Below are 27,092 nucleotides of genomic sequence, written 5' to 3' on the forward strand. Positions count from 1 at the left end.
TGATGGTTTTCATGTCCCCAGGGACAAACTGAAGAGAATGAGTGGCTAGCAACCTGTCCCTGAAGCCCCTACTCACGGATACAGGTCTCATGAATGGGAGCGCCAGGTCGTCTGTTCCGGAAATAGTGTAGCTGACAGCGCTCACAATTCTTGCCCTCTGTGTGGTCCCGGCAGTTGTCACACACACCTCCATGTGTCCCCTGGCTGGCAGCAAACACAGCTGGGTCGAAGTGGCAGGTCTCTGAGTGCCCATTGCACTCACACCCTAGACAGGGAGATCCAAAGTTGACTCCATGGGGCAAGAACAGACCACCACCCAGGCACCCAAGTAGCACTTGGCACCTCTATCAACTCTGAAACATGCACTGCAGGGAAGTGGGGCCCAATTTCAAAGGAGATTGGGGAAGGGCTGCATGACCAGGAAGAGGGCTGAGTGGACAAGCACTCCGGCCTCCCAACTTCCTGTATGGATGACTCCAGGAAAAAAAGGAGGTCCTGACATGCACTCTAACCCTCAGCACAGTCACAAATGTGCCCCTGCCACTTTGTGATCTGCACAGATGAAGGTTCTGTATCCAAGGGCCATTGGGTACAGGGATGTAATCACTGGAAGCTAGATGTGTCTAACACAAGCAAGGAGCCTGGAGGGGCCACAGTGCCTCTGGGAGCACATGGCTTCAGCAGGGTCCAAAGCCTGGCTCTTCCAGACTGACAGAATAGGGATGGAGGCTGTGAGGGAATTCCAGCCCCACTGTAAACCAGAGATCTGAATGCAGGGCTGCAGTTCAGTTATAAGCAACAAAAGCAGAGTCCCAGTGTTCCAGGTAAGATACAGACGAGTCAGCTCCCATCCCAGTTGCTATGGTCAAGAGTTGATCCCAGGCTCCTACTTTGGCACTCATGGGCATCCTGGCCCTCTGCAGGTCCCCATGGCCGGTTGTTATAGAAGGGGGCACAGCGCTCACAGTTGGGGCCAGCTGTGTTGTGCTGGCAGATGCAGATATCCTGGACCTGGGGGAGGGGCAGTGGTTAGCAGAAAGGTTTTATACAGGAAAGCTTGAGGGCTGGACTGCCCACTTCCTGCAGACCAACCTGCCTGCCCTTCAAGGCCTTGCCTAGACACAAGCCCCCGCAGGACACCACACCTAAATGCTTCACCCTTCACCCTGTTCTTGTAATGCTGTGGTGGCCTGGATCTTTATATGAGTACTCATGCTGTATGCCCATGGGAGGGCAGCATGAGTATGTGTGTTCATGCATGTGAGTGTGCAGGTGTCCTGCATACTAGCATGGGTTCCACAGGTTTGACACCTGTGATGTACATGCCAGAGCTCAGTGGAAGGCCATGGACACTGTGCTAATGAACTGTGGGACTCTAGAGTCTGGCGGGCTCTCTGCAGCTTCATTCTGGCAATCCATGACTAAGCTGTTTGGCTGGTGGAACATGCATAGTGAGTTGTTACTAGACTCATTAAGATATAAAAATAGAACCACTATTGTATGCTAATTGCTTCCCCAATTGAGCCCCACCCTCCACAGCCTGGCACTCAGGGACTTGTTCACTCTTAGCTCCTCTTCCCTTTCTGCCACAGCTGAACCTCTAGCCACTCCCCATGTAAGCTGCCATTTCCCATTGGCCAATTCTAATGTTTTTCTACCTGCCATAATTAATTTCTACGTTCACCAGCCAAGTGGGGCATGTTTATTCCACCTTCCTAGGCCTGCCCAGGTCCCTTTAACTCCATAAATTGTCGTGCTGGCTGCATACACAGTCACCTGGGTTCCACCTGACCCTTGACCCTCAGGGCTGAGGCATTGGTGCAGTCCTGTGAGTTCCTCCCACTAGGCCTTAGGTTCCTCTAAGCTGTCTTCTGTGCCCTAAGAGATCCTATTCCCTCTGGGTTCCTTTGCATCCTCCAGCAGGAATTGTCCCACAACTGGGCAGAGCAGAGACTGAGACCCCCTCAACTCACCTCCCTCCTCAGTTGCCTGCTGTGACTCTCCTGCCTCTCTGCCACCAGGCTGAGCACCATATCCCCTTAGGTTGGCAGGCAAGCTAATGCCCTGGGAAGGGCAAACAAAATATCCTGGCGCTCCTTCACTGTGGAGTCTCTCCTCTTCCCAGGTCCTCCTACTGGGGCTCACAGTGAACCCCGAGATCTTGCTAAACTGGAGTTTCTCTACCCATCCCTCCTGCACCGATACTGGCTGGTGCTCAGGGTGGACTCTGTGTACATACTAAGCATTGACCTCTTTCCTGGCCCCACACCTTATTGCCAGATGACTAAACCCCAAGAGCAGTGCCTCTCAACACCACAGGACATTACAACAGCCTGGAGCTTCAAACATCAGTAATGACATCAGAATATCTGAGAGTAGAGGTCCAGACAGGTTATTTTGGCTCTTGTGGCTCATAATTCACAGCAATATTTTCATAGGTATGCAGCAACTTCCATATTATAATAATGGTGAGAGACTTTGCCTCTACCTCCCCTGTACTCACATGTCTACATGCAGCCGAAGCTGAAATCATCCCCAGCCATGTGGCAGACCTAAAGTATACAATGTGGATTTCTTTGGCAGTAGGTTTACCTTTGTTCTTGCAGACTCACTAAATGCCTATGTCTTTTTGTGTTTGCTTAGAGACAGAAAACAAAAAACAAAAAATAAAAAAAAAGAAACAGGATGGTGTGCAGCCCAGCTAGTCTCAAACTCACTATGTAGCTGAAAATGACCTTGATCTCCTATTCCTCCAGCCTCTACCTTCTAAATGTGCTGGGCTTACTAGGTATGCACTACCATGCCCAGCCCCTGCCCCCAACCTATCTCCCTACCCTGCTTTGGCCTTTCAGTTGCTAGGCAAGTGCTCTACCGCGGAGCTATGTCACCAGCAACATCCACAACCTAAACTGAGCAGCTGCCCTGCTTCATTCGAGGGTCTGCTCTGGCCTTACTCCCTCCACTCTGCCATTCCCACCCTGAGTTGTCACCTGCACAGCAGTGATGGGACCTGTAGGGCCTCCAGGATTGGGGGCACAGCGGTTGGCATGTCCATGACAGAAGCAACTCCCCTGTAGACGTAGCTGTGACACTGCAAAGTAGGCGCTGGGTGGATAGGAGCCTCTCTGAGGTACAGGGGCCAGCGTGGTGAAGTTGACTCTGAGATTTGTGATGTCACCTAATTCTGAGAGTGGCACCAGCAAGGAAGGGAGGGAAAGCAGAGACAGGAAGTTAAAGGCCAATAGAGTCTCCCTCTTTTCTACCTTCCCATAATACCACAGACATTCCAGCCTTCAGCCTTCCCACACCATGCTACACATAGTCCTGGAGGATGAGTGGGGCAAGCAAGCACTACTTCCCAACAGCACTGCATATGTAGGAAGGAACTGGAAATTTCCATGACCTGGGTCCCAAGCTGTTTCATGCCCCTACTAACAGTCTGATGGGAAAGAGGGAGAAGAATCAAACCAACCTTGAATCTTTCTGCTTTGAGATGCAGGGATACCTGACGCTAAATCCATAAGGTTAAGCTGGACCTGCTCAGAGAGAAGAAAGGTCAGAAGCACAGAGGACAGAAGTGTACACCAAGCTCAGACACCTTCCTTCCCTCCCGTCCTCATTCTCCTTATACCCTTCTCACCAGGAACCTGAGACAGACCGTGGGCACCTGTTCTGGGACTCTGTGTGTGTGTGTGTGTGTGTGTGTGTGTGTGTGTGTGTGTGTGTGTGTGTGTGTTGGAAAATGCAGGTCTACATGCTATATCATTTATTACAGAGAAGAGCTTGGATGATACTATTTCATTATGTTTTAATTTTTTCTTTAATATTGGTGTGTGACTATGGTGTGTCGGGGAGCACACGATGTACCAGGGCATGTTTCTCCTTCTACCTCTACATGGATTCTGGGGATCACACTCACGTCATCAGGCTTGCACGGCAAGCTCTTTACTCATTGAGTCTTCTCACAGCCCTATCGTTACTTTTTTTAAACTTTAGTATACATGATGGTGGGTTTTGTCTGGCATTTTCATGCATGGGAGATGGTAAGATGTGACTGGATAGATGTGGGTTAAGTGAGCACTCTGTGCTGGCCACCCTGGTCACCATCAGTTTTGAGTAGGCTTTTACTTATTCTACAAACCTCTTACCACATGTGACCTCCAGGCATATCCCACCAAATTTTCATCCCAACCCCTTACAAATAAGGAAGAAGCCTTGGGCTCTGCTCAGGGCTAGGAGCTAGTGGACACACGGGCTGGGTAAAGATTTAACCCCATAGCTGGTAGGTGGACACAAGGAGATCCATGGCCACATGGGGGCAGCACTCAGCCTGTCTGTCCCCAGAGCTGCTTCTCCAAGGTAAGGGGAAGCTCCAGATGCTTTCATGTGGAGTGGGATATGCTTAGTGGGAGAGAGTGACTACACAGGAAAGATTCTGAGATAAAATTCTGGGTGCTTCTAGAGGCAGGTTGTCATTTTCAATGCAGATGCCTTCAGAGCTCTGGGTTACTCTTGAATCGCCCTCCAAGGACTAGGGCAGACTGATAGATTAAACCAAAAAAATTGATATTTGTGGTAAATCCTGTGAAAGCAACATTTCATGTGTTCTTTGCTCACTTATGTGTAAGCAGCCATCCAGAAGTCCTCACAACAAACTCCACAGAGGGAGCCATGAGCCCTCTAGGAGGAAGCTGGAAAAAGTCAGGATGGCTGATGCAGTAGAAGCCTCAAGATGTTTCTGGAAGGTCCCAGCAAACTGATCTGATCTGGCCTGTTCTCACTGCTTGACTAGGAGATGTGGGCTTCCTCCCTCTGCCTGCTGGGCAGGCTCCCTATACCTACCTTTCCCCCAGTTAGATGTCCGTTAGGCCTCTGGGGCAGGGGCTGGCACCGGACGTCCTGCCAGTTCTTGGGCTGGCCCTGGTGGACCTGGGGAAAGGTGCTGGCACAGTCTGTAGCTAGGTACTGGTACACTCTCCAGGTCTTGCCAAAGTCAGAGGAGCGCTCGATCAACATGCCAGCTGGCATGGGACTCTGGGGAAACATGGGGCAGGGATGTGGAGTAGGGTTGAGTGACTGAGGGGAAGAGGCACTGGTAGTGTTCTGTGGGGGACACAATTGCAGAAGGAGTCTCCTGGAGAGAGGAGGGACAGATAGGCCAGCAAGAGCAAGGACTGTGGAAAGTGGCAGGGACAGTCATCAGCACCCTACCCCCACCCAGCCACCAGGAGATGAGAAGCTCTGCTCTGGCACTCCCTTCCATGATGTTTAGCTTCTCCATGGGCCCCAAAGCAACAAGACCAAGTGAGCATGGACTGAAACCTCTGCACCTGTGAGCCAAAACATCCCCTTCCTCCTGCTAAGTTCTTCATCTCGGGTATCTGTCACAGTGACAGAACACTGACCAACACACCCGCCCTTCTTAAAATCCAAGCTGGCCTTGTGTGCAAAAAGGCTCTGTACTCCTTGCTTGGCCCTCACCAGCCCCCATCTCAGTGAGTACACCCCCTCCTCAGCCTTCCCACCTGTCTCCTGTTTGGAGCATCCCTCCCCTGTAGGTTCCTTCTCATCTTTTGTCTAAATGTTACTTCTGCATGGAGATTCTTTTATACCTATCTAACTGGCATTCTCCTGCCCAGCCCATGGCACTGTCTCCTAGTCTGCCATCTGGCTTCCTTTAGAAATAGCACCACCATTCTAATTATTTACCAGTCAGTTCCCTGCTTTCTAGGCAGGATTTCTCAGCTTCAACACAGTTCCTATTTGGGGTTGGACAAAGGAACCATCAGGCTGCCCTGTGAATTGCAGGACACTTCCTAGTATCTAGTGCACAGTGGGTGCTGAGTGAATGGTAACTTACAGCCTTCTCACAGCCATAGACATTCACCCTCTAGACTTCTTGGATTCTCTTGTCCCCTCACCTACTATAGGTGTCTTGTTCCTCACTCCTAGCTTTAGCTTTGAAGTTTTGAAAGACCCTTTGCCTGGAATGAACATACCCTTCACATAGCTATAAGGTGGATTCTCTGACAATCCCACCCCCAAGGCTAGCCAAGCTAGATGCCCCTCCCGGGCTCATTAACACCAATACCACTACACCCCCCCACCTTCCCACTCACTCAGTCTTCTCTAATATACTTAGTAAGAGCAGCTTCATTGTGACTCATTTTACACACCTTTCTATCCCTAACGATGGATACCAAGTCTATCATATTGTCAGTGTTTGGTATGTGTGTGGCCAAACCTAATATATGGACAGGAAACAGCAGAACAGCGAAAGTATTTAACAGTATCCAAGTTAACACTGCCTTTCAAAACTGTCACCTTGAGGGACTGGGCATCTGTTCAAACACTGCTGGCATTTCTCAAAATACTTTGACCTTTTGCAGGGCAGGGCTCTCAGAGCCAGTTTTCTCAGTCAGAAAAGAAACTGGGTCCTGTTGTGCTTTACCTCACACTCCTCTCAACTCTTAAAAGTCCTATAGATTTCCCTGGCCATCTCATCTTATTAACCAAACTTTATCTTTTCTTGACTATTTTTGTAGAAAGAATGTAATTAAATCCTCTGAGGGGAAAAAGCACAATGGCCTGTCACAAATGAATGAACCCATTGAGTCTAAGACAGGAAGGAGGATCTGAGAGGCCATAGTCCTGATGGGATGGACTGTTCACCAAGCAAGATGTGCCATGGTATGTCCTTCCTGTGGGTAGGTAAGTTCTTGGCTGCTAGTTAAACTTGGTCTCATCTTCAAAGTTGTTAAAGTAGAGTACACCCTCCCTGGGGAGGGACACAGCCCTCTTGTATAAGCTAAGGACCTGAGTTCGGATTCCCTAGCCCAGTTTCTGTCTCCACCATTCGTGACCTGCTCCACTCCAGTCCATCTCATGCTCCCTGACATGATGTTCAGCCTTAGCTCAGTCAAGGGAGCAGCCATTAGGGGTTGAAACCTCTGACACCCTGAGCCGAAGTAAATCCTTTCTCCTCAAACCGGTTTCTCGGAGGTTTTTGTCATAGCAACAAAGCCTGACTAACACGGTCGTTTACCGCATTGATCTATATTCCTGGCATATTCTACTTATTTTTATGTGCTTATGTGTACATGTTTGTGTTTGCACACATATGGGGGGGGTGTACATGTGAGTGAATGGAGGCTAGATGTCAATGTCTTCCTCAATACTTTTTCACCTTGTTTTTTGAGACAGGCATTATTGTTGCATCTGGAGCTCACTGATTGAACTAGAATTGCTGGCCAACCAGCTCCAGGAATCCATCTGCCCATGTCCTCCTTCCCTGCTGCCAGGATTATAGGGCTACACACTGTGGAATGGAGATAACAGATTGCTAATGATGGACAAAAAGATAAGGAGAGGGAAAAGGGAGAGAAACAGGACAGACAGAGCCCCAAGGGTATGACCCCAGTGGCCTGCTTCTTCCAACCAGACCCCACCGGAGCGTTTCCATCACTTTGAGATAATGCCTCAGATCATCAGTCTATCAATGGATTGATCCACTGGTTACACCAGAGGCCTCATGATCCAGTTACCTCTTGATGACTAGAACCACACACTGGGGACCAAGTCATCAACACATGAGCAATTTCTGGGACATTTCATATCAAAATCATAAAAAGCAACCAAGTCCTGCAGAACCGGTATGTGCCATAGAGTAGTCTATTTATTAGACAGGTTAAAGATGTCAGCTGCAGAGAGGACCAGGGTCTGCAGCTGCACCATGGCCAGGACAGGGGCCTGGGAAGGGGTCCTCTTCTGGTGGTCAGCCATCTGTTGTCACAATGATGTAAAATCATAGTGAGTGTACCTACTCTGAAAGATGACCCCTGGCATTCGGTGCCATCACCCCAGCCTAGAGAGACCAAACACTGTTCTTTCTCAACCCAAGTCCCTCTCCTAACATTCCCCCCAGGTTCCCCAAAGCAAACCTTAAAGTCCATCATGATGTCCTGAAGCTGCATTCTCTTGTCCAGGTCCAGCTGCAGAGAGACAGGGTTCACATCTGGAAGGACAAGGAGGAGAAATATTAGACAAGATACGCTCTCTCCCCCACACCCCCAAAGCAGGCCTTGATAACACCAGCTCTGGGCAGTTGGACCATCTCCAGCCTTGAGCCTGAGGCACCTCTGGGAAAGGAGTGGACCGGGTGTGTTCCTGCTTGTATCACTTACTCAATGTGTCCTTGTCAGATGGTGATGGCCCATCATCACTGATGCCTCTGACCCCAGAGGGTCCCAGCCTGTCTGTCACAAACAGATTTGTTCCCAAGGCCCACATCCCACATGCACCCACCCACAGAGACAAGGTGGAGTGAAACGGATGTGGTCCCAGCACACTTTCTCCCCAGCCTAAGCAAACTCTTTTGCCTATAGTGTCCAATAGACCCAAAACAAAGCTAGAAGGTTCTGCCTGCCCAACCCCCACACTTTTCCCACAGAAACCCAGATTGTCTTGAAACACCTCCACATGCCCCAGCCTGTGCAGCCTCCATAGTCATGGGCTGCTGCAGGAGGCAGGTCCTCACCATTCTGTGACTGCCACCAGCGCATAGGGCCTGACGATGACGCAACATTCTCCACTCGGTGACTGTTGTAATTGTGAGGCAGCCTGGAGTCACACTTGCAGCATTTCATCTGCCACTGTCGGGGAGGGAGATGGCAGAGCTCAGAGTGGGTCCCCGTGGGTCTCTCCCCTACATCCTGGGATCCCAGCACATGTCTTCATCTGGAATCCTACCCTCAAGGGACCTGCCAATGTCACCAACACACTAAGAAAGATGAATTTCTTAATCCAGGACTTCTGGTATCTCTTAGTTTAATCCTATGGCCTTCCTACTTACAGCAAGGTAAATCAATGTTGGGGTTGGAGAAGCAGTACATGGTGGAAAATAATCTTAGCTCATGTCATTCCCTGAAAAAGAAACTGCAGAGGTGTGAAACAGGCAGGGAGAAGAAAGGAGAAACCCACATAGACTCAGTACCTACTGTGTTAGGGAACACTGTGTTAGAGAACAAGGAAATTGGAGGTTCTGGTGATAGCTCCATTATTCCACTTCCTAGGCCCAGTCTTTTTCCTCAATAAATTAAATGAGGGTTGAGTAAGAGTCACTCCACATGTGTTTGTTGAGCATGTCTTACATGCCAGGCATAGCGCTGGGCTCCTCAGGTTAGATTCCTCTCTAAGGGAGCCCATATTTGGTTACCATTTCCCAGCTCCAGGATACCCTGTCCACAGGAGAGAAGCTAGCTATCTTAGTTTCTTTTCCTGTTGCTATAATAAAATCTCTGACAAATGCAAATTAATGGGGAAAGGGTTTATTCAAGATGTGCTCTGTACTTGTCAGATTTCCTCTGACCATCACTGCTGCCTCCGCTACCTCAGAGGGTTCCAACTTGTCTCTCACAAAGACCTGCTCCCAATGTCCAAGTCCCTCCAGGTACCCACCCACAGAAACTAAGCAGAATGAAATAAAGGTGGTCCTCCCAACATACTGTCTTCCCAACTTCCGTGAGCCCTTGGCCACCATACCCAGGAAGTCAGAGCTGCAAGAGCTTGAGGCATTTCAAATCCACAAAGAGCAGAACAAGATGAGCACACATATACTACTCAGCACACATATAGTCCAGGATCCCAGCCACACCCACAGTTAACATAGTCATGGTAATCTCCCTTAGGCAGGCCCAAAATGATGGACTTATTCTGGAGTACATCAAGTTGATAACACTATCACAACTGCCTTCCTATGACAGACTTAGCAAACAATACTCACCTCTTCCATGGCCTGTACCTTTCTGAGTGGGACAAAAGACTTAACTGCAGAGCTGCATGGATGAGCTCCAGATCAAGGTAGAGGAAATGGAGAGATGAAGGTGATCAGAGAGGTGGTTTGTCTCTGAGTCTTTGACTATGAGCATATGTACAATACATGGCACTCCCCACAGGCCCAGCATGGTCCTGTTCCAGCTTCCTCGGGTTCCACATATAAATATCTGCTCTCTCTGAGTAGCCATAGCCCCAAACCCTACCCAAAATTCAAGAGCACAGCCCAGAGGGCTGAAGGTTCACTCACAAGCAGAAGCAAGGCTTGGAAGAGACCACTGGGCCCTGCTGGTTATCCACACATCCCAGGCCTCTGCTTCCTTTAATCACTTCTCATCCACAACCTTGTAGCTGCTCAGTCGCATCGGTGTGCAGAGAAGGCTACATACTACCTGAGCTGGTGTCATAGGTACTCTGCCTAGGCATAGAGACTCTGTGACCATGCTGGACCTGTTCACAGGCTGTGGACACTTCCTGCCCAGCACCATTTTCCCTCTGTGTGACAAGAGCACTGGCCCCAAAAAGAAGGGGAGTTGAGTGTGCCTCTCTAGGACCTCTGCTCTCCTGCCCACTTCCCAGTTCCTAACCTTTAGTCAGCAAAGGAACATCACTGCCATATATCCTTATTACAACAACCAAAGATGCTTTAGGAATCACTGATAGCTGAACTCCAACTAGACTGTGCCCATCACTCACCAGAGCTGGTCTCCATCCTGGTCATACCCACCCTTCCCTGCTGGATTTCTCTTACCAAGCATCTCTGCTTGTCATGCTATATCCTTACTGTTGATTTTCATCAGCTGTCTACCTTCCCCATCTACAGTGCATTCTCCGTGAGGACAAAGGCTTGCCTTCCTTCCCTGCTGCCTCCCAGTGTGGAGAAAGTGCCTGGCACACCGCTGGCTCTAGCTAAGTCCTCACTGAATAAATGAATGAATGAGTGAAGATGGCAATGCTCAACATGTGCCAACTATTTTCAACCACATGATCAATAGCTATTTCTTTCCTGAACTCAGCATGTTTGAAAGGAGTGGGGAGGAAGGAAGGAATCAAGGACTAACATTAAGCAGTGTGCCCATGCTGCCAACTCCTCAGAAGATTGAGGCAAGAGGATAGCTTAAATCAAGCTTGGTGTCAGACTGGGCAACATAATGAGACCTATCTCTTATTAAAATAAAATGAAGTGATGGAGTTCTGGCCAGGTACTGTATTAGATAATTCAGTATAAGGACCTATTTAAGGGGTTAGGGGTGTGGCCTGGGTGGTAGAACACTTGACTAGTATACACAAAGCTCTGAGTCCTCATCCCTGGTATGGCATAAAACTGGGCACACTGGTACATGCTTGTCATCCCAGCCCTGAGGAGGCAGAGGCAGGAGGGCCAGAAGTTCCAAGTCATCTGTAGGTATACAGTGAGCTCAACCCTAGCAGCCCTTTGAGGTAAGTAGTATTTCTCTCCTGTTTTTCCTCAAGAAAGCTGCTGCATGACAGACTTCACCTGGAGCATGCTAAAGTTTAACATCTCTGTCTCATCCACAGAGCACCAAGCAGGACCTGTGCTGACCCTGAAGCTGACCTTCGGGGAGCCCACAGCACAGAGAGCACGTTGGGAAGGACTCAGCTTCACCAGCACACTTAGCTTAGCTGCCATGGAGACTGGAGATGTGCCACTAGCTGAAATGCCTGGTCATTTAGCATCATCTTTTCTGAGCGAGAGAAGGCTAGAGCAGAATGCCTCTCTAGACCCTATTTTGGTCCTTGGCAAGGGAGTATGCCCTTCCCCCACATTCTGCCCAGCCTCATGGGCAAATTTTCCACCCCCGTTTTGTCTGCACTCAGCACATATCCGGAGGAGAGACAAGGCCAGATGCCTTCTGGCAGATGCTGTCACCAGAGCTCCCTACCCCAGGCTCTGCTGGGAGTGAAGCCCAGCCCTTGCCTGACCAGAGCAGCATTCAACACAAGGCTCTTTCTTTCTTAGCTTAGGACATTGGACAAGAAGCCAGAGATGGTGGCAATGGCCTTGGTATTCCCAAATGACAGAATATTATGTAACCATTAAAAAGTGTTTTTCCATGGGGAAGAGATTACGGTATAATGTCTTATGGGTGAAAGTTAGGCTTTAACTTGAATATACAATACAATCTCAAATACATTTTTAAGGAACAGACTATGTTGGGAAGGAAATATGCCAAAATAGCAGGAAACAAACATATGAAATTGCTGATATTCACCTATTTCGACCTATAAGCATGATAGCTACATATAGCTCAACCTAATATCTCCATAACAGGATTTTAGGTGACTTTTCCCTGTTATTTTTTGGTACATTTAAACCTTTACATATTGAATGTCACTTGACTTAAATGTAGGAATATAGATAGGATTACGAAAAAACCAAAATACTAAGATGTCCAATGTCAGTGTGGGCTCATTGCTCTGAGCCTCCCTTGGTCATACAGACAGCATGGGGATCTAAAACCATGTCCACCAGCCTTCCACATGCACAGGCGCTGATAAAGGATCAGATGGCCTCATGAGCTCAGACACTACGTGCTCCGTGTCTGGGACACAGCTGAGGGGGGAATTGGCTTCACCCTCAAAGGGAGGCTAAGCCCCCGCTTCAGACAGGTATTTTAAGTAGCTCTGCTGTCAACTTGCCAGTGGGATGATGGACCTGAAATAGAACAGCTACCATAGAAGCCAATCTGAAGATGAGCTGTGTGATTTCACTCTGGGCCTCAGGTTCTTTCTCTTTGTAATATGTGTATGTGTGTTAGTGCATGCGAGGCTCTTCTCGCAGGTCCTGTGTGTCCCTTTCTCGACAGCAATGGCCACTCTCCAAGGTTGGAGCCTCCCTCCCTGGGTCATACAGCCACCATGCTCCCTGAGTTTTACCAAGAGATGAAGCATTCTTATCAATCTAGCCTGCCGGGCCTCCGGCCAGTTTGGCTCCTATTTGCTCTCCAGCTGGAAAGGCTGGGCTTTCTTGGAGCCTTCCAGAATCTCAGAAACCTGGCTGAAAGACAACCCCTTCCAGAGAGCTTAAGTAGGGCAGAGGAATGAACAAGAGACTCTGGGGCCTGAGTCACAGTGGAGAAGAACAGAAGGGGGATGGAAAAGCAGGCTCTGGTTAGCCATGATGTAGCTCCCTTCAGGGTTGATCCAGGGGGCTGCCTGTTTCCATATAAGCTATGTCCAGGGTCATGGTCACTAGCCAGGGCCCAGATGAAGGAACCAAGAACAAAATAAAGCAAAAAGTCTGCTGTCTTCAAGAAAAGCAGTTTCTAAAAAAAGAAAGGAAGGAAGGAAGGAAGAAGGAAGGAAGGAAGAAAACAAAATACATGTCTCCATGTCAGCTTCTTGGTAAAGCACAAGGTAGATGTGACAACAAATTGGCCCTGTTATAACATGGGTTAGAGTGGGCTTATTATCCCCCAACCACCACTATGGACATCTAGCAGGACAAGAGAATCAAGAGGGGAAGAAGACACTGACCAGAGGCATACTGGGAAACCTGGCTCCCAGAAGATAAAGAATTGTGGAAGGCCAGAGAGGGCACTCTGCAGCCCTCCCTCAATAGGGGTTTCATCAGCTCCCAGGAGTAGTCTCCCTACAACCACTAAAAAGTCAAGGTCAGCCTACAGCAGGTGCTAGGTGGGAAGAGGCCTCCAGAGCTCAGCCATTTTCAGCTTCATCTCCCCTCCTGCTTAGCTCAAACTGTTTAGACAGCTCTATCTAAACTAAACTGAGAAAGGCAATTTTCCAAAGCTGATTATAGAGCCCAGGTTCACCACACACCCAAAAATTACATTACACTGCAGTCGCTCTTCTGAGCACTACAGGAACGCCCTTGGCTCACGCTTCCAAGACCTCTGAGGCAGGTATACTGCATTTGACATGATGAGTATCTCCAGCCTACTGGTTAGGAATGCTGTGGGGATGAAGCAGGGATTCACTTACCAGGTATCTGACTCTACATTGGCCTGTTCCATTCTGACTAAAGGTGTACAGAGGTCATGTGGCCACCACTATACATGGTTGAGAATAAATAGACTTCCAAGACATAGGCTGTCCTCTACCCCTCACTCAAAAGGGGCAGATCCCTCTAAATCAGAGGTTCTCAATCTGTGGGGCAGGGTTGCATATCAGATATCCTGCCTATCAGGTATTTACATTACAATTCATAACAGTAGCAAAATTACAGTAGAAAATAATTTTATGGTTGGGGGTCACCACAACATGAGGAACTGTATTAAAGGATCAGAGCATTAGGAAGGTTGAGAACCACCACTCTAGAAGCAAAGATGCCCCCTAGTCCTGAGTGGGGAAAGCAATTCTACCCATGACAATGGCTTCCTAAGTCCACATCATGACCACAGACAGAGGACTTGCTGGCAAAGATTGGCCTGACAGACACTGCTGAGGCTTCCATGGTGTAAGGTGAATTTCCTAGAAGTCCCAGACCCATGTTGAAGAATCTAAAGATGATTAGAACTTTGTGACTGTAGAGAGAGAGTACTCAAAGACAGAAGGTCTATCATTGTCGTCCTTATCTACCTGCACACAGTGCCAACATACTTTGACTATGAGAGAAAACTTTTTGAATAATAATCTTAGCAGACAATGAGCTTCTGCCAACCCAAGAGTTGAGAGGTCATCAGAAAGCACCTGCAGCCTCCCACTGGGTCTTGCTTCCCTCCGACAGTAACTATCCTTCTCCAACAGTCTTTTCATTTTCTTCCATCCCCTCCAGGTGACACCCCTTACTCTCTTGAGACCCTTTGAAAAATTTCATCTATGTCTCTGATATACCAACCTGTGCTGAGGTCCGAATGGCTGACCTTTCCTAACAAAGATTACATAAAAATAAAGATGTCTGCAGTGCCCACCGGAACAGTAAAGCTGCAGCAGCATGGAAAACAGACACCTTAGGCCTTCTCAGAGATCCTGAGAACAGGAAAGCCATTGTTTTAGAGAAAGACAAGCTCAGTACCCCTAAGGAGAGAGGAGTGTGTGTGTGTGTGTGTGTGTGTGTGTGTGAGAGAGAGAGACAGAGACAGAGACAGAGACAGAGACAGAGAGACACAGAGAGAGAGAGAGAGAGAGATGGCTAATCTTGTGGGAGCCCACAGTGGTTTACTAGTGAGATCTGAATTTGCTGTACCCAGCAGGACTGCATAAGAGGATGATTGGACCACAGTCCTGGGCACCAGATGTTTGGAAGGGTCTACACATGGCGTATCTAGCAAGGGGGCAGTCTTTTGCCTCACCCCTTGGCATTGTTATAAAAAGCCTTTTGAATAAAGTTCTGGGCTAGTGGATAAGGATCCAGGCCCTCCTGAGGCTAGCCTGTGTTTTTGTCTTTTTCTCTCCCCTCTATCCTTCTACCTGAATCTCTTATCCCTCGCTCCTCAAGAGTACCCAGGGAAAGTGGGGGCTGGCCCCCCATATAATCTTCCTTACCAACTTTCCTAGATTTGGAACTACTAGGAAACACACCTCTGGGAGTGTATGTAAGGGTGTCCTGGGCAGTTTCATAGAAGAGGGGAGACCTACCCTGAACATTGGATTCTACATGCTAGCTTTCAAGACAGAATGAAAAATAAAAAGCATGCTGAGTAGCTGCACTCTTCTCTCTGCTTCCTGACTGTGGATAGCATGTGACCAGCTGCTCACACTCCTATCACCATGATCTCCCTAACCATGATGCACCGTGTTCTCAAACTGTGAGCCAAGATAAACTCTTCCTTAAGTTGCTCTTATTAGATAACTTGACACAACAATGGAGAAACCATAAGCAGTGCAAGGTGTGTGTGTGTGTGTGTGTGTTCCAGTTGTAGTTTGAATGAAAAATGTCCTCCACAAGCTCACATATTTAAACCACCCAGGACCCAGTTAGAGCTGTTTGTGAGGTTATGGAACCTTTAGGAGCTGCCCCCTCATTGGAGAAAAATATGTCACTGTAGGGTGGGCTTTGAGAGTTTGTAGCCTTTCCCATTTCCTGCTCTCACTTTCTGCTTCCTGTATATGGATGAAATCACAACAGTAGGAGCAGGAAGCAAGGAGGTCATTCCTGCTCCTGCCTCACACCTTCCTTACCATTATGGACTCTTTCCCTCTGGACAGAAGTTAAATAAACCATTTCTTCCTTAAGTTACTTTTTGTCGTAGTATTTTATTACAGTAACAGAGAAGCAGCTAATACAGTGACTGCATACACACACACACACACACACACACACACACACACACACACACACACACGTATGCATACCCCCATGCACAACCTCTGTCTACACATTAGCCTTTCAGAAGGTCATAAGATAGACCATTTCCAAACAAAGAAAGGCAAAGGCTGATGTGGGCAAAGGTGGGCATGTGGATGCTTGTGGCTTATGTGCTGAGGAGGAAGGGACCTCCAACTGGCTGCAGCTCTCTTCTGTGCAAGAGATTAAAATGGCAGCTGTTTGGTTTGCACAGATAATTAACGTGGGGAATGTGCTGTGCAAGACTGTCATTAAGACAATGGGATGATTAAATTTCCCTCAGAAAGGGAGGGAACAGGGGTAAGTAGAACATTTGAAAAACAGAGCAGACACGTCATCAACATTGTTGGCAGCAGAAGCCAAGGCTGGAAACATCCAGACAAAACCATGGGCTCTGGTTCTCTGCCTTGCAAAACCTTGTGCATAGGCAGCCCTTGTGCCATGGTCCCAAGCGAAACACACAGAGACACCAGGGCTGAGCAAGCAGGAAGTTTCCTATGTGGAGAAATGGTGATCCAGAGAGGAGCCACAGCTTTCCCAAAGACATAACTCTATTCTGAGCGTCAGAACCATGACCACAACACCGAGTCAATGTTGGCTGACTCTGGCTTCTCTAGAAGTCCCCCACAGATCAGACTGGCAGCAGTGACCTTAGGAAGTAGAGAAGGCAGAGGACCAGGATGGTTTGACTCAGGAGATCTGTGAGCAGAAACAGTCCCCAGGAGACAAGAAGGGAGGAAAAGAGGCAAATGGGGTGGAAAGAAGGAGGGAGGCAGAGAGGGAGAGAGTGGGGAAGGGAGGGTGGGAGGGAAGAGGAAGTGACAAAGGAGCATGGGCCTCTGCAGGCACGACATTCATTTGGACATTCTGCCACATAGTCCTCAGAGCAGTCCCTCGAACTGGATGCTAACATTGCTCCTTCTCATCTGGGGCTCAGCGGGAGTGCAGAGGTGCATCAGGGTGGGACAGTGTCACAGGATTTCATCTAGGCCTTGAGACTGAGGACTATCTGTACAATGGGCCTACCCAGAAGACACCAGGGGCTGGAAGGAGGAAAGCATGGAGCAGTCTGGCTAGAAGTAAGACTGCAGTCCAGCCTGTTCTGGTAGAGTGTAGCCCACACGAAGGGCCAGCCTATTAATAGGTCAGGAAGGCAGGCTGGCCCCAAAGAACAAAGTTGGGGGAAGTGCCGTGGGGCAAAGATAACTACATCCAAGGTCCATTGCAAGGGTTGCAACACACAGCTGAAATCCAAAGAAGCCAGCACTGGAGGCTCACAGGACTCAGTCAACCACAGAGGTAGAGGGGACAGGGGGTAGCTGAGGAAGGAACATGCAGACAGGCCAAGACTGGCTTGCAAAGGAGTCATTTCTGGAGGCCAGGAGCTGGAAGGGACGCTTTTGGAACTGGACAGAGTCCCAGCATGCCTTCAACTCCCTCCCATCCACTCAGTCCAGCTGGGGAGGGGTGGAGCGAAGTGAGACTGAGATGCCTGAGGTCACAAGTCCCTCTACATTCTCTCTCATGCAGGCCACCACTGTCACCCCTACATAGACAGAAGAGAAACCTCAACTCCAGAGATATGCAGAGGAGGAGGAAAAGCTAACCACCTCATAATCCTCCCTGCAGAACCACTCAGGAAACCCAACTTTTTCTTGTTCCTTCTGGAGTCCAAACTTTCTCATAGCTCATGGGAATAACTAGAGCTGTTTTATAAGGTGCTGTGACTATTACTTGACATATTTAAATAGGATTCTTAGTATGACTCTTTCCACACATTCCCCAGGGGAGGGCTTGGGGGGCACCCCACATGGGACTGACAAGGGCTTCTGAACATTCAGTGTGTGCGTGCATATGAGTGTGCATGTGTGCGTGCTTATGTGTGTGAGTGTGTGCATACAGTGGCTTTCTCATTGAAAACCACAAGTTTTAAGATGGCATGGGATAGGAGAAGAGGAAAGAGAAATGAGCAGAGGGCAGGAGGCACAGGAGAGATGGTGCTCTCTTCACCCAGCTCATCCCCAAGAATGTAGAAGCAAGGAAGGACTCTGCAGACCACTCCATCCCACACTGGCCCAAGGAAGAGAGAGTCAGACAGATTTCTTGCCCAAGGTCATACTACAGTTAGCAGGAGAACTGGAACTCTACACCACCCACAAGGTGTCCCATTCTCTATTCTGCAAAAGCTTCCTGTATTTATTGCTCCCTTAGGAAAAGGGAAATCGGCCAAGGCTTCTTAGCTTTCACAGCAGAAAATAGCTAATATTTATCCATTACCAGGATTGCAACAGTCTAGACTTCTCTTTTGCAAGCACCCCACTTTGCTCTCAGGAGGCTACTTGTAAGCAGGAAAGGAGGCCAGTTCCTGGCGGGGGAAGGGGGTGCATCTGAAATAGGCAGAGGGCAGGCCAGGGAGAAGCCAAATGTCCAGGCCAAGTGGAAGAGAGGCTCTTCTCACAGCTGGGCAGGAGGATATCTTCTACCATGGGGTCCTGATCTCTCCCTGCTCTACTTTCTGAGGCAAGAAGAAGGGCAGAAGTCTTCCTGAAAATCAGGCCTGGGCTTAGTGGCACATGATTTGGGGAGTCTGTGGGTGGACATCTGAAGTCCCTCTACAGCCTAGAAAGCTTAACTCAACCCTGTTGCCTGACCCACAGGGAGTAGTCTATTCCCCAAGCTGGTCAAGCAGGCTTCCCATATCCAAGTGGGTGACATACAAACGGCACATCCATCTTCACTCAGCATCTCCAAAATCCCCACCCAGTACCTTCTATGATTAAAACTAGCCACCAGAATGCCACGCTGAAAGGACAGTGAGGCAAGAGCATTTCAAATGCCCTCTTTCAGGTCCTGTGGACAGAGCAGCCTGGGAAGGTATATCCATAAAAACCCTTGCTCCTTCATCAGGGTCAAAGGCAAGTGTCCACTTCCCTCTCTTTCTCTTTTCCCATAAAGCCTGCAGACACTCCTAGGAAGCCACTCCCTGACATTCTCTTGTACAAACCCATTTTGAAGGAAGCAAAGTGGCTAATGACCCCAGCTATTTAGGAGGCTGAGACCAGAGCATTGCATGTTCAAGGGCAGTATGGATAACTTAGGAAGACTCAGTCTTTGTATAAAGAGTTAAAGTAGAGCTATGTGTGATAGATAGCACACACCTTTAATCCTAACACTTGGGAAGCAGAAGCAGGTGATCTCTGTGAGTTTAAGGCAGCCTGGTCTATATAGTGAGTTCCAAGACAGCCAGAGTTACATAGTGAAACCTTGTCTCAAAAGACAAATAAACAAACCACAAAGAGTTAAAGTGGAGCTAAGGATGTACCTCAGTAGAAGAGTGCTTGCTTAACTTGTGTGAGATTCACAACACAGGAGCAAACAACAACAACAACAACCCCAACAACAACAACAACAACAAACAACAACAACAACAAACAACAACCCCAACAACAACAACAACAACAACAAACAACAACAACCCCAACTTGTTGAGGGGAAAGAAAAAAATCAAAAGCTCCTAAAGAAAAGGTTCAGAGGCGTTGTGGGAGAATATCACAGCCCTTAAAAAGGCCAACTGCTTTAAAAAAATAAATAAAATAAATAAATAAAAATAAAAACAACAACAACAACAAAAACCCTGCAATAAATCTAACCAAGGGAACAAAAAGCTTATACAATGAAAACTTCAAACTGACCTCTCATGGTCATGGATCAGAAGAATTAACACTGTGAGAATGGCTATCTTACCAAAAACAATCTACAGATTCAGTGCAGTCCTCATCACAACTCTAATGCTTCTTGTCATGGAAATAGAAAACATTAAATGAACATGGTAGTACAAAAGACCTCAGCAAGCCAAAGCACTTCTGTACAAAAAGAAAACCGCTGAAGGTAGCACCATTCCTGACCCCAAGTCATATTACAGAGATGCAGTAACAAAAACAGCATGGCATTGGTACAAAAACAGACACAGAGATCAGTGGAGCACTACATCCAGTACAAACCCTCACAGCTACAGTCACCTGACTTTTGAGAAATCTGCCAAAAATACACATTGGAGAAAAGACTGCCTCATTAGCAAATGGAGCTCAGAAAACTTGACTATCCACCTGTATAAGAATGAATCTAAATGGAGGGGAGGGGAGGAGGGAAGGTCGGGGTGGGGGCAGGAGGGGGGAGGACAGGGGAACCCATGGCTGATGTGTAAAATTAAAACACAAATATAATAATAATAATAATAATAATAATAATAATAATAATAAAAAGGAAAAAAAGAAAAGATAAAACAGTCTGATTAAATTTAAAAAAAAAAAATGGGAATCTAGGGTTGGGGATTTAGCTCAGTGGTTGAGTGCTTGCCTAGCAAGCGCAAGGCCCTGGGTTCGATCCTCAGCTCAAAAGAAAAAGGAAGAATGTATCTAGGTCCCCATCTCTTACCCATAACAAAAATCAGTTCCATGTGGATCAAAGACTTTGATATAAGACCTGGAACTTTAGGAAAAGTACCTGAAGGTGAAGCCACAAGCAAGGACTCCCTGAATAGGGCCCCAGTTGCTAAAGAAGTATGTCCAACAATCAAGAAATAAGACTTTATGGAATTAAAAAGCTGCACAGCAAATCAAATGTTTATGTGAAGAGCCACACTGCAGAGGAAAAACTCATTGCTAGCTACACACCCAACAGAGGTTAATATCCAGAATATACTGAGAACTCAACTAGATAACAAAAATTCCAACATTAATAGCATTAAATGGGCTTATAAAATAGACCTTTCTCAACAGTTAGGGTATAAATAGCAAAAGAACACAAAAAGGTGCTCAGTCTCATTAGCCATCAGAGACATGCAAATCAAAGACACCTTCCAATGACATCTGCCCCAGGACAATGGTGGCCACTAAGAAGACAAAGAACATAAGGTGTCTAGCTGGGGTGCTGTCTACTCCATTATAGATAACTCATTAAATCCCTGTTTATATGTATATACTTGAGGAAGCTTCTACAGCTGTGGGTTTCCATGTGGCTTCTCAAAGGTCCTTAATGTCACTCTCACTCCCCCATTTCCTCCTTTACCCTGCCCTCCACCCCCTCTCATTTAATCCTCCTATTCTAATTTCCTCTATCTCTTTATAACATTGGATTCTATTTCTCTTCCTTGGAAAGATTATCTCCACCTCTCCCCCAGTCCCTTACTATCTACCTAATCTCTGTGGATATTCTAAATGAAATACACATGTTTCAAGCTTAAAAGCTAGCATCCACATTTAAGAGATAACATGCAATGTTTGTCTTTCTGGGTTGGGATTACCTCACTCAGAATAACTGTTTCTAGCTCCATCTATTTACATTCAAGTTTCATTTTTCTTAACAGGTGAATAATATTTCATTGTGTAAATGTACATTTCCACTATCCATTCATTATTTCATGGAAACTAGGTTGCTTCCAATTCTGGCTCTTATGAATAGAGCAGCAATGAACATGGATGAGTAAGTATCTCTGTAGTAGGATGTAGTGTCCTTTCTATACATCATATGCTACCAAATAGAACACTCAGCACAGGAATGGGTTACATCTTTTTGAGTTGTTGGCCCAAGGGGTCCTATGGAATGTCCCTCAAATGTTATAGTCTACTGATAATGCTCTTGGCTACCCCTCACAACCTGACAGTAAGGCCCTACTGCTGAAGATACACATATTTATGTCATCAAACCTGGAGGAATTGAGCCAGTCCTCAACTGAATGCTTCATCCCTACTGATGTGGATAGTTCTGGATGTACTATACATATTACCAGAGGAGAAAAATAACAATCTCACCAAACTATAACCCTTGCAAGCTATAAGAGTGACCTGATTGCAATATATGCTCATCAATACAATAGGGGTATATTATTATGAGAGTAACCAACCACTTTTTTATTTGATTTAAGGCCCACTCCATGAGATAGAGCCCATACAGGACACTACTAATGTGGCCAAGAACCTAAGACTAGATAGGTCATGGACCTTAAAGGAAAACTGTTATTCTCTAAAGGAAATAGCAGTAAAATGACATACAGATCAGTGCATAGGTCCACTCTTACCAGAGGAGCTTCCTCCTGCAGTTGATGATAATTAACATAGAGACCCACAATTGGACAATATGCTGAGAATAAGGGACTTTGGAGTGCTAAGCCTTGAATGAGATGCTTCTATCACACCCTCAAGGCTCAGAAGTCTATGCAGAAGAGGAGACAGAAGGATTGTAAGAGCCAGAGGTGGTGAAGAGCTTCAAGGAAATGGCATTTTCTAGATACAGCAGGCATACATGAACTCAGAGACTATGAGAACATACAAACAACTTGCACAAGTTCAAGATAGAGAAAATTCCAGTGTGGAGAAAAGAAAATGCACACAAAGTCTCACCCTAACCAAGAAGCTATTTGCAATTGATAGCTGCTGGAAGTGGAAAAATCCATTTTCTTCAACAGCATGACACTGGGTATATCAACCAAACTGCAGGGTAGACCTCACACTTGGGAGTAATTAGCCAACCCAAATCTAACTCTATGGTTTTGTGTGCTTTTCATTCTGTTTTTTTTAGGTTTTAGTTTGTCTAAGGAGATAAAGAATGTCAAGTTGGGTAGGTAGGAAAAGAGTTTTGATCTTGAGGTTAAAGAATATGATCAAAATATATTGTATGAAATTCTCAAAGAAATGAATTCCAACAACAATGCTGGGAGGATATGAACAAAGCAGAACCCTTAGCAAACTGCCGGTAGGAATGAAAACTAGTCTCCAGCACTATGCAAGTCAGTATGGAGGTGCTCAAAAACCTAACAGTATACTTTCCATGTGACTCAGCCACACTATTCCTGGGTATTTGTCCAAAGGACACTAAATCAACCCATCACAGAGACACCTTCCAATCAGAGTTTACAATTCACAATAGCTAAATTGTGGATCCAATCTGGTGTCCAGCAACAGGAAGATGCATAGGAAAATGTGCCATTTTTTAGCCATAAAAAGAATAAAATCATATCATGTGAGAGAAATAAATGCAATTGGAGTTAATATATTAAGTGAATTAAGCCAGTCTTGGAAGGAACAATATCAGATGTTTTCTCTCATTTTTGGTTCCTAGTTTTTATGTACAACCACGTGTGTCTATATTAAATGATGGTAAGAGTAAGATTGTCTAAGGGAAGAACAGGGGAAAACGTGAGGGAGAAGGGCCAAGAAAAGGAGAGTGTGGCAGGAAGAGGCAGCAGGGAATACACTCAAGATGCAGTATATACCTGTATGAAATGTTATAAAAATAAAAATATAAAAGAAAGATTGCTAGAGAGAGTGAATGAGATCAAAGTATGTTATGCATTTCTATGTCCTGCATTCATTTGTGTTGCTGTGTTTAAAAAAAAAAATACCTAGCAAACAGTATTGTAGGAGAGGAAAGGGTTTCTTTAGCTTTCAAGCAGATTACCATCCATCATTTCAGGCAAGTCAAGGCAGAAACTCATGCAACTAATCACATGACACCCATAGTCTAGAGCAGAGAGGAATGAAGGCACCTATGCTGCCTGCTGGTTTGCTTAGCACTCAGCTAGCTACTACTGCTCTTATATCATTGGTTCTCAACCTTACTTATGCTGCCACCCTCTAATACAACTCATAGTGTGTTAAGAGAAGTCCTGTTAATTCTTCCTACTTCAAACTCCTTGGAAGCAGGGATCTGGACTTACACCCTTCTGCCCTCTCCCAGAGCATGGCCTTTGGCCTGTGCCTCCTACACTTTACCCAGTGACCCCATTCTGTCCCATCCCCCTCCTGTCCTGGAGGCTTAGGAAGGAGGACCTACCTCTCCATATTGGGTGCAGTAGATCTCTGGCTTGGTCAGTCCACAGGTAGATGAGGCTTGAAGAAGCTGAGTCCTTCCAATGAGCAAGTCTCCAACAGGTGGATAACATGCCCCTCGGGAGCAGGCTTGTTGGGCACATAGGAGGTCAGGCAAGGCTGAAATCACAGGGTAATGTTGGAGTGAGCCCAAAACATGAGATCCCAGCTGGAAATACCCCAGTATTCCCTCTGTGGAGCTGACATCAGCCAAACTGGGCCCACTCATCGCTGGTGCCAGTGTGGTGACTACAGTCCTGACTCAGGGAGTGGAAGGGGCTGATTTCATATCTTATAACCCAAACTTGGAAAGACGAGGAGGTTGTAATACAGTTAATAGAGTGTTTGCCTAGCATGTATGAAGTCCTGGGTTCAGTCCTCAGTACTGCATAAACAGGCATGGTGGTACATACCTATAATCCCAGAATTCAGGAGCCAGCAAGATCAAGAGTTCAAAGTTATTCTTGCTACATAAGGAATTCAAGCCCAGACTGGGTTACATGAGACCATATACATGTATGAAACTGTCAAACTACATTTTTAGTTAAAGAGAAGAAAAGAGAGAGAGAAATTTCAGCAACTGGTAACCAACAGTGATCCTAACACATGACCATCTACATGTGGCTTTAGAGTCAATCTGGAGACATACACTGGGTCATGCAGACACTGTGACCAATGTTTGTGCCTGTCTAGTGTCCTTAGTTCACAGCCCAGAGGCAGCTGTTGGCTGAACCATTGGTGGAACGCTGAGAAAGTACTTGTTATTTCTATTCTATCTGCACAGGTAACCAACCTAGCTGTTACCTGAAAGCAAGAAGCCATGACTCCCCAGAAAACAGAGAACTCAAGCCATAGTGGCTCTGGGGCCAGCTTGAGAGTGGAGAGGATGGGAATAGCAGTGGAAAGCACTCAGGAGGCCACACGTCACCCTTGGGTGAAGACAAGAAGACACGGGGAACCTTCTGAGAGGGGCAGAGAAGCCTCTTCTCCCTGAAGCACAGAGAAGTGGGGGCACCCACAGTTGTCCCATTAGACAAGGGTTCCAAACCCAAGAGCCCACAGGTAGCAGGCAGTACTCATGCCTTTGGCCAGCTCTCTTCTGTTGGTGGCCTGGAAGAGGGGGAGGGATACTTACCAAAGCACAGGAGTAAAAGTGCTATCATCATGGGCCAGCACAGGTCCCCAGAGAAGTCACCTAGAACAAAACAAAACATCCTGGATAGTCAACTCCCCACCCACCCATTCCCTGCTTTGTGCTAGACTACTGTCCTCACCAAGTCCTCATCTCATATCTTCACAAAGACACTTCTGAGCAGTGGGCACACTTATAGCCAATGGCAGGAACCTAGGACCTCGGACATACAGCTTCCTCCTCTGAAATGGGTGGGAACATGGGGACTGTGCAGGAGGAGGGAGTGCAGGGCCCATTGCTGCTGATAGCTAAAGGGAGGCCCAAGGCTTTGTTTTTGCCTCAAGGGAGAGGACTTGGGCTTTCTCAGGGCTGCTACCCAAGCCAACCTATAAGCCAAAGGCCCATAGGCCAAAGGTGCTGAGGGCCATGGGGCAGGTCCTTTCCTGAACTGACTGGGTCTCCAGTATTACAGGGCCACAGCGAGGCTGAAGCTATGGTAAGCACAGTTCTGGGCTAACCAGGTTGCAGGAACGCTATAAAGAGGCGGGATCTTAGCCGGGTGGTGGTGGCTCGGGAGGCAGAGCCAGGCGGATCTCTGTGAGTTCCAGGCCAGCCTGGTCTACAAAGAGAGATCCAGTAAAGGCACAAAGCTATACAGAGAAACCCTGTCTCAAAAAAAAAAAAAAAAAAGAGGTGGGATCTTAAGAAGACAGGTGGGGTGCTGTGGGGAGAGGCAGGCCTGATAGTTTTAAGAAAAAGTGAAAGAAGGCTTTATCTTCACCAAAAGCGGCTCAAAATGTCTCCAGTTGTGGGCAGGGATGCTGGAGGCAGCTGGAAACAGCGAGGGAGGCAGGCTCGCCTCACAGCGTGCCCAGCTCTCCTCCACCTGAGATAGCACACAAGGTCTGCCCAAAGCAGCTGAGAGGAAACAGTGGGTTGTGGGCAGGCAGAAGGAAGCCAGGCGGCCTTTCTGCCATCTTTCCATCCCAGTACTGCCTGATCCTTCCTTTACCTCCTCCAGGGCAGTCAGGAGCCCAAGCTGAAGTATGTGGCCTCATGTCTCAAGGCCAGAAAGCATCTCTGCACTCCTGATAACCCGCCAAGAATGAGGCTGAGTTGAGCCTGACCATTCCTCCTACCTTGCCTTTGTGCTAAGCCGGGTTTTAGCTGCTTCCTTCTAAGTCACCAGGTGCTTTTCCAAAGTAAAAAGCAATTCAAACAGCCACAGACATTTACCAAAGTGCATTCAGGTGTGCTCCCAAGAAGAGTGCCCCATGGGCCCTGCACCCAGGCCTCAGACCCTGGAGACACAGCCCTTCTCCATCCTCCTCCGCAGGACAGGTAAGGCAGATAACCTACCTCACCCTGAGCTCCTATGCTCCCTGCCTTTCTCCAGATCCCTCTCGGAGAGCTCCCTGGGAATGTGGGGGTCCCCTCTCTTGGCTCCAAGGTTTTAAACAGCAGCCTCACCTCTGAAGACTCCCTGGCTGGGTGTAGCCCCAGTCCAGGGCGGCCTCAGGAATCTGGCAGTCGTCACGCCCATCTGACGTCACTGCTCCCCCACCCTCAGGACAGGACTAGGCAAGTGGGTTGGTCTTGGAGGCTGTCTGCTCTTGGGTGTCTGGAGGGCTGGAATGTCCTGGAAATAGGTAGCAGCAAGGTCTTTAAAGGTGGGGGGGGGGGTTGTTTCTGGGGCAGGGAAGAGCCCAGGTACTAGATCTGGCACCTTACCAAGTCTAGTAGGTATCAGCTTCCTCTTAAGTCCCAGTCACCATGGAAGACCAACTAAGCTGGGGACACACATCAGATTGTGAGGACTGTGTTAGGGTTTGGGGCATGTCATTGGGTTGGACAGTGTAAGACCCAAATATTCAGAACCCTGGAAAGCACCAGGCTCATCCTGAGGGAAAAATGTGGAAAATCCCTACTGGGGAATTTGGGGGTGGGGGGTCTTTAAAAGGCTCCGGAAGTGGTCAAAGCTCAGTTCTCCCACAGA

The 27,092-nt window shown here is 47.5% G+C and overlaps 1 protein-coding gene across 1 annotated transcript in view; it reads right to left on the reverse strand.

Annotated features, from left to right (window-relative positions):
* The window catches only part of Lamb3 (laminin subunit beta 3), a 42,814-nt gene extending 16,216 nt beyond the window's left edge, over window positions 1-26,598 (reverse strand). The window contains exons 1-10 of the mRNA XM_036202448.1: window positions 26,456-26,598; window positions 25,100-25,159; window positions 23,930-24,084; window positions 8,537-8,651; window positions 7,941-8,014; window positions 4,843-5,034; window positions 3,473-3,536; window positions 2,991-3,184; window positions 891-1,011; window positions 77-265 (exon numbers count right to left, since the gene is read on the reverse strand). Coding sequence (XP_036058341.1) covers window positions 77-265; window positions 891-1,011; window positions 2,991-3,184; window positions 3,473-3,536; window positions 4,843-5,034; window positions 7,941-8,014; window positions 8,537-8,651; window positions 23,930-24,084; window positions 25,100-25,130 — 1,135 coding nt within the window. The 5' untranslated portion in view covers window positions 25,131-25,159; window positions 26,456-26,598. The remainder of the gene's footprint in view (window positions 1-76; window positions 266-890; window positions 1,012-2,990; window positions 3,185-3,472; window positions 3,537-4,842; window positions 5,035-7,940; window positions 8,015-8,536; window positions 8,652-23,929; window positions 24,085-25,099; window positions 25,160-26,455) is intronic.
* Between the last annotated feature and the right edge of the window lie 494 nt (window positions 26,599-27,092).

This window comes from Onychomys torridus, chromosome 11, assembly GCF_903995425.1.
Source record: "Onychomys torridus chromosome 11, mOncTor1.1, whole genome shotgun sequence".
Lineage (NCBI taxonomy): Eukaryota > Metazoa > Chordata > Mammalia > Rodentia > Cricetidae > Onychomys > Onychomys torridus.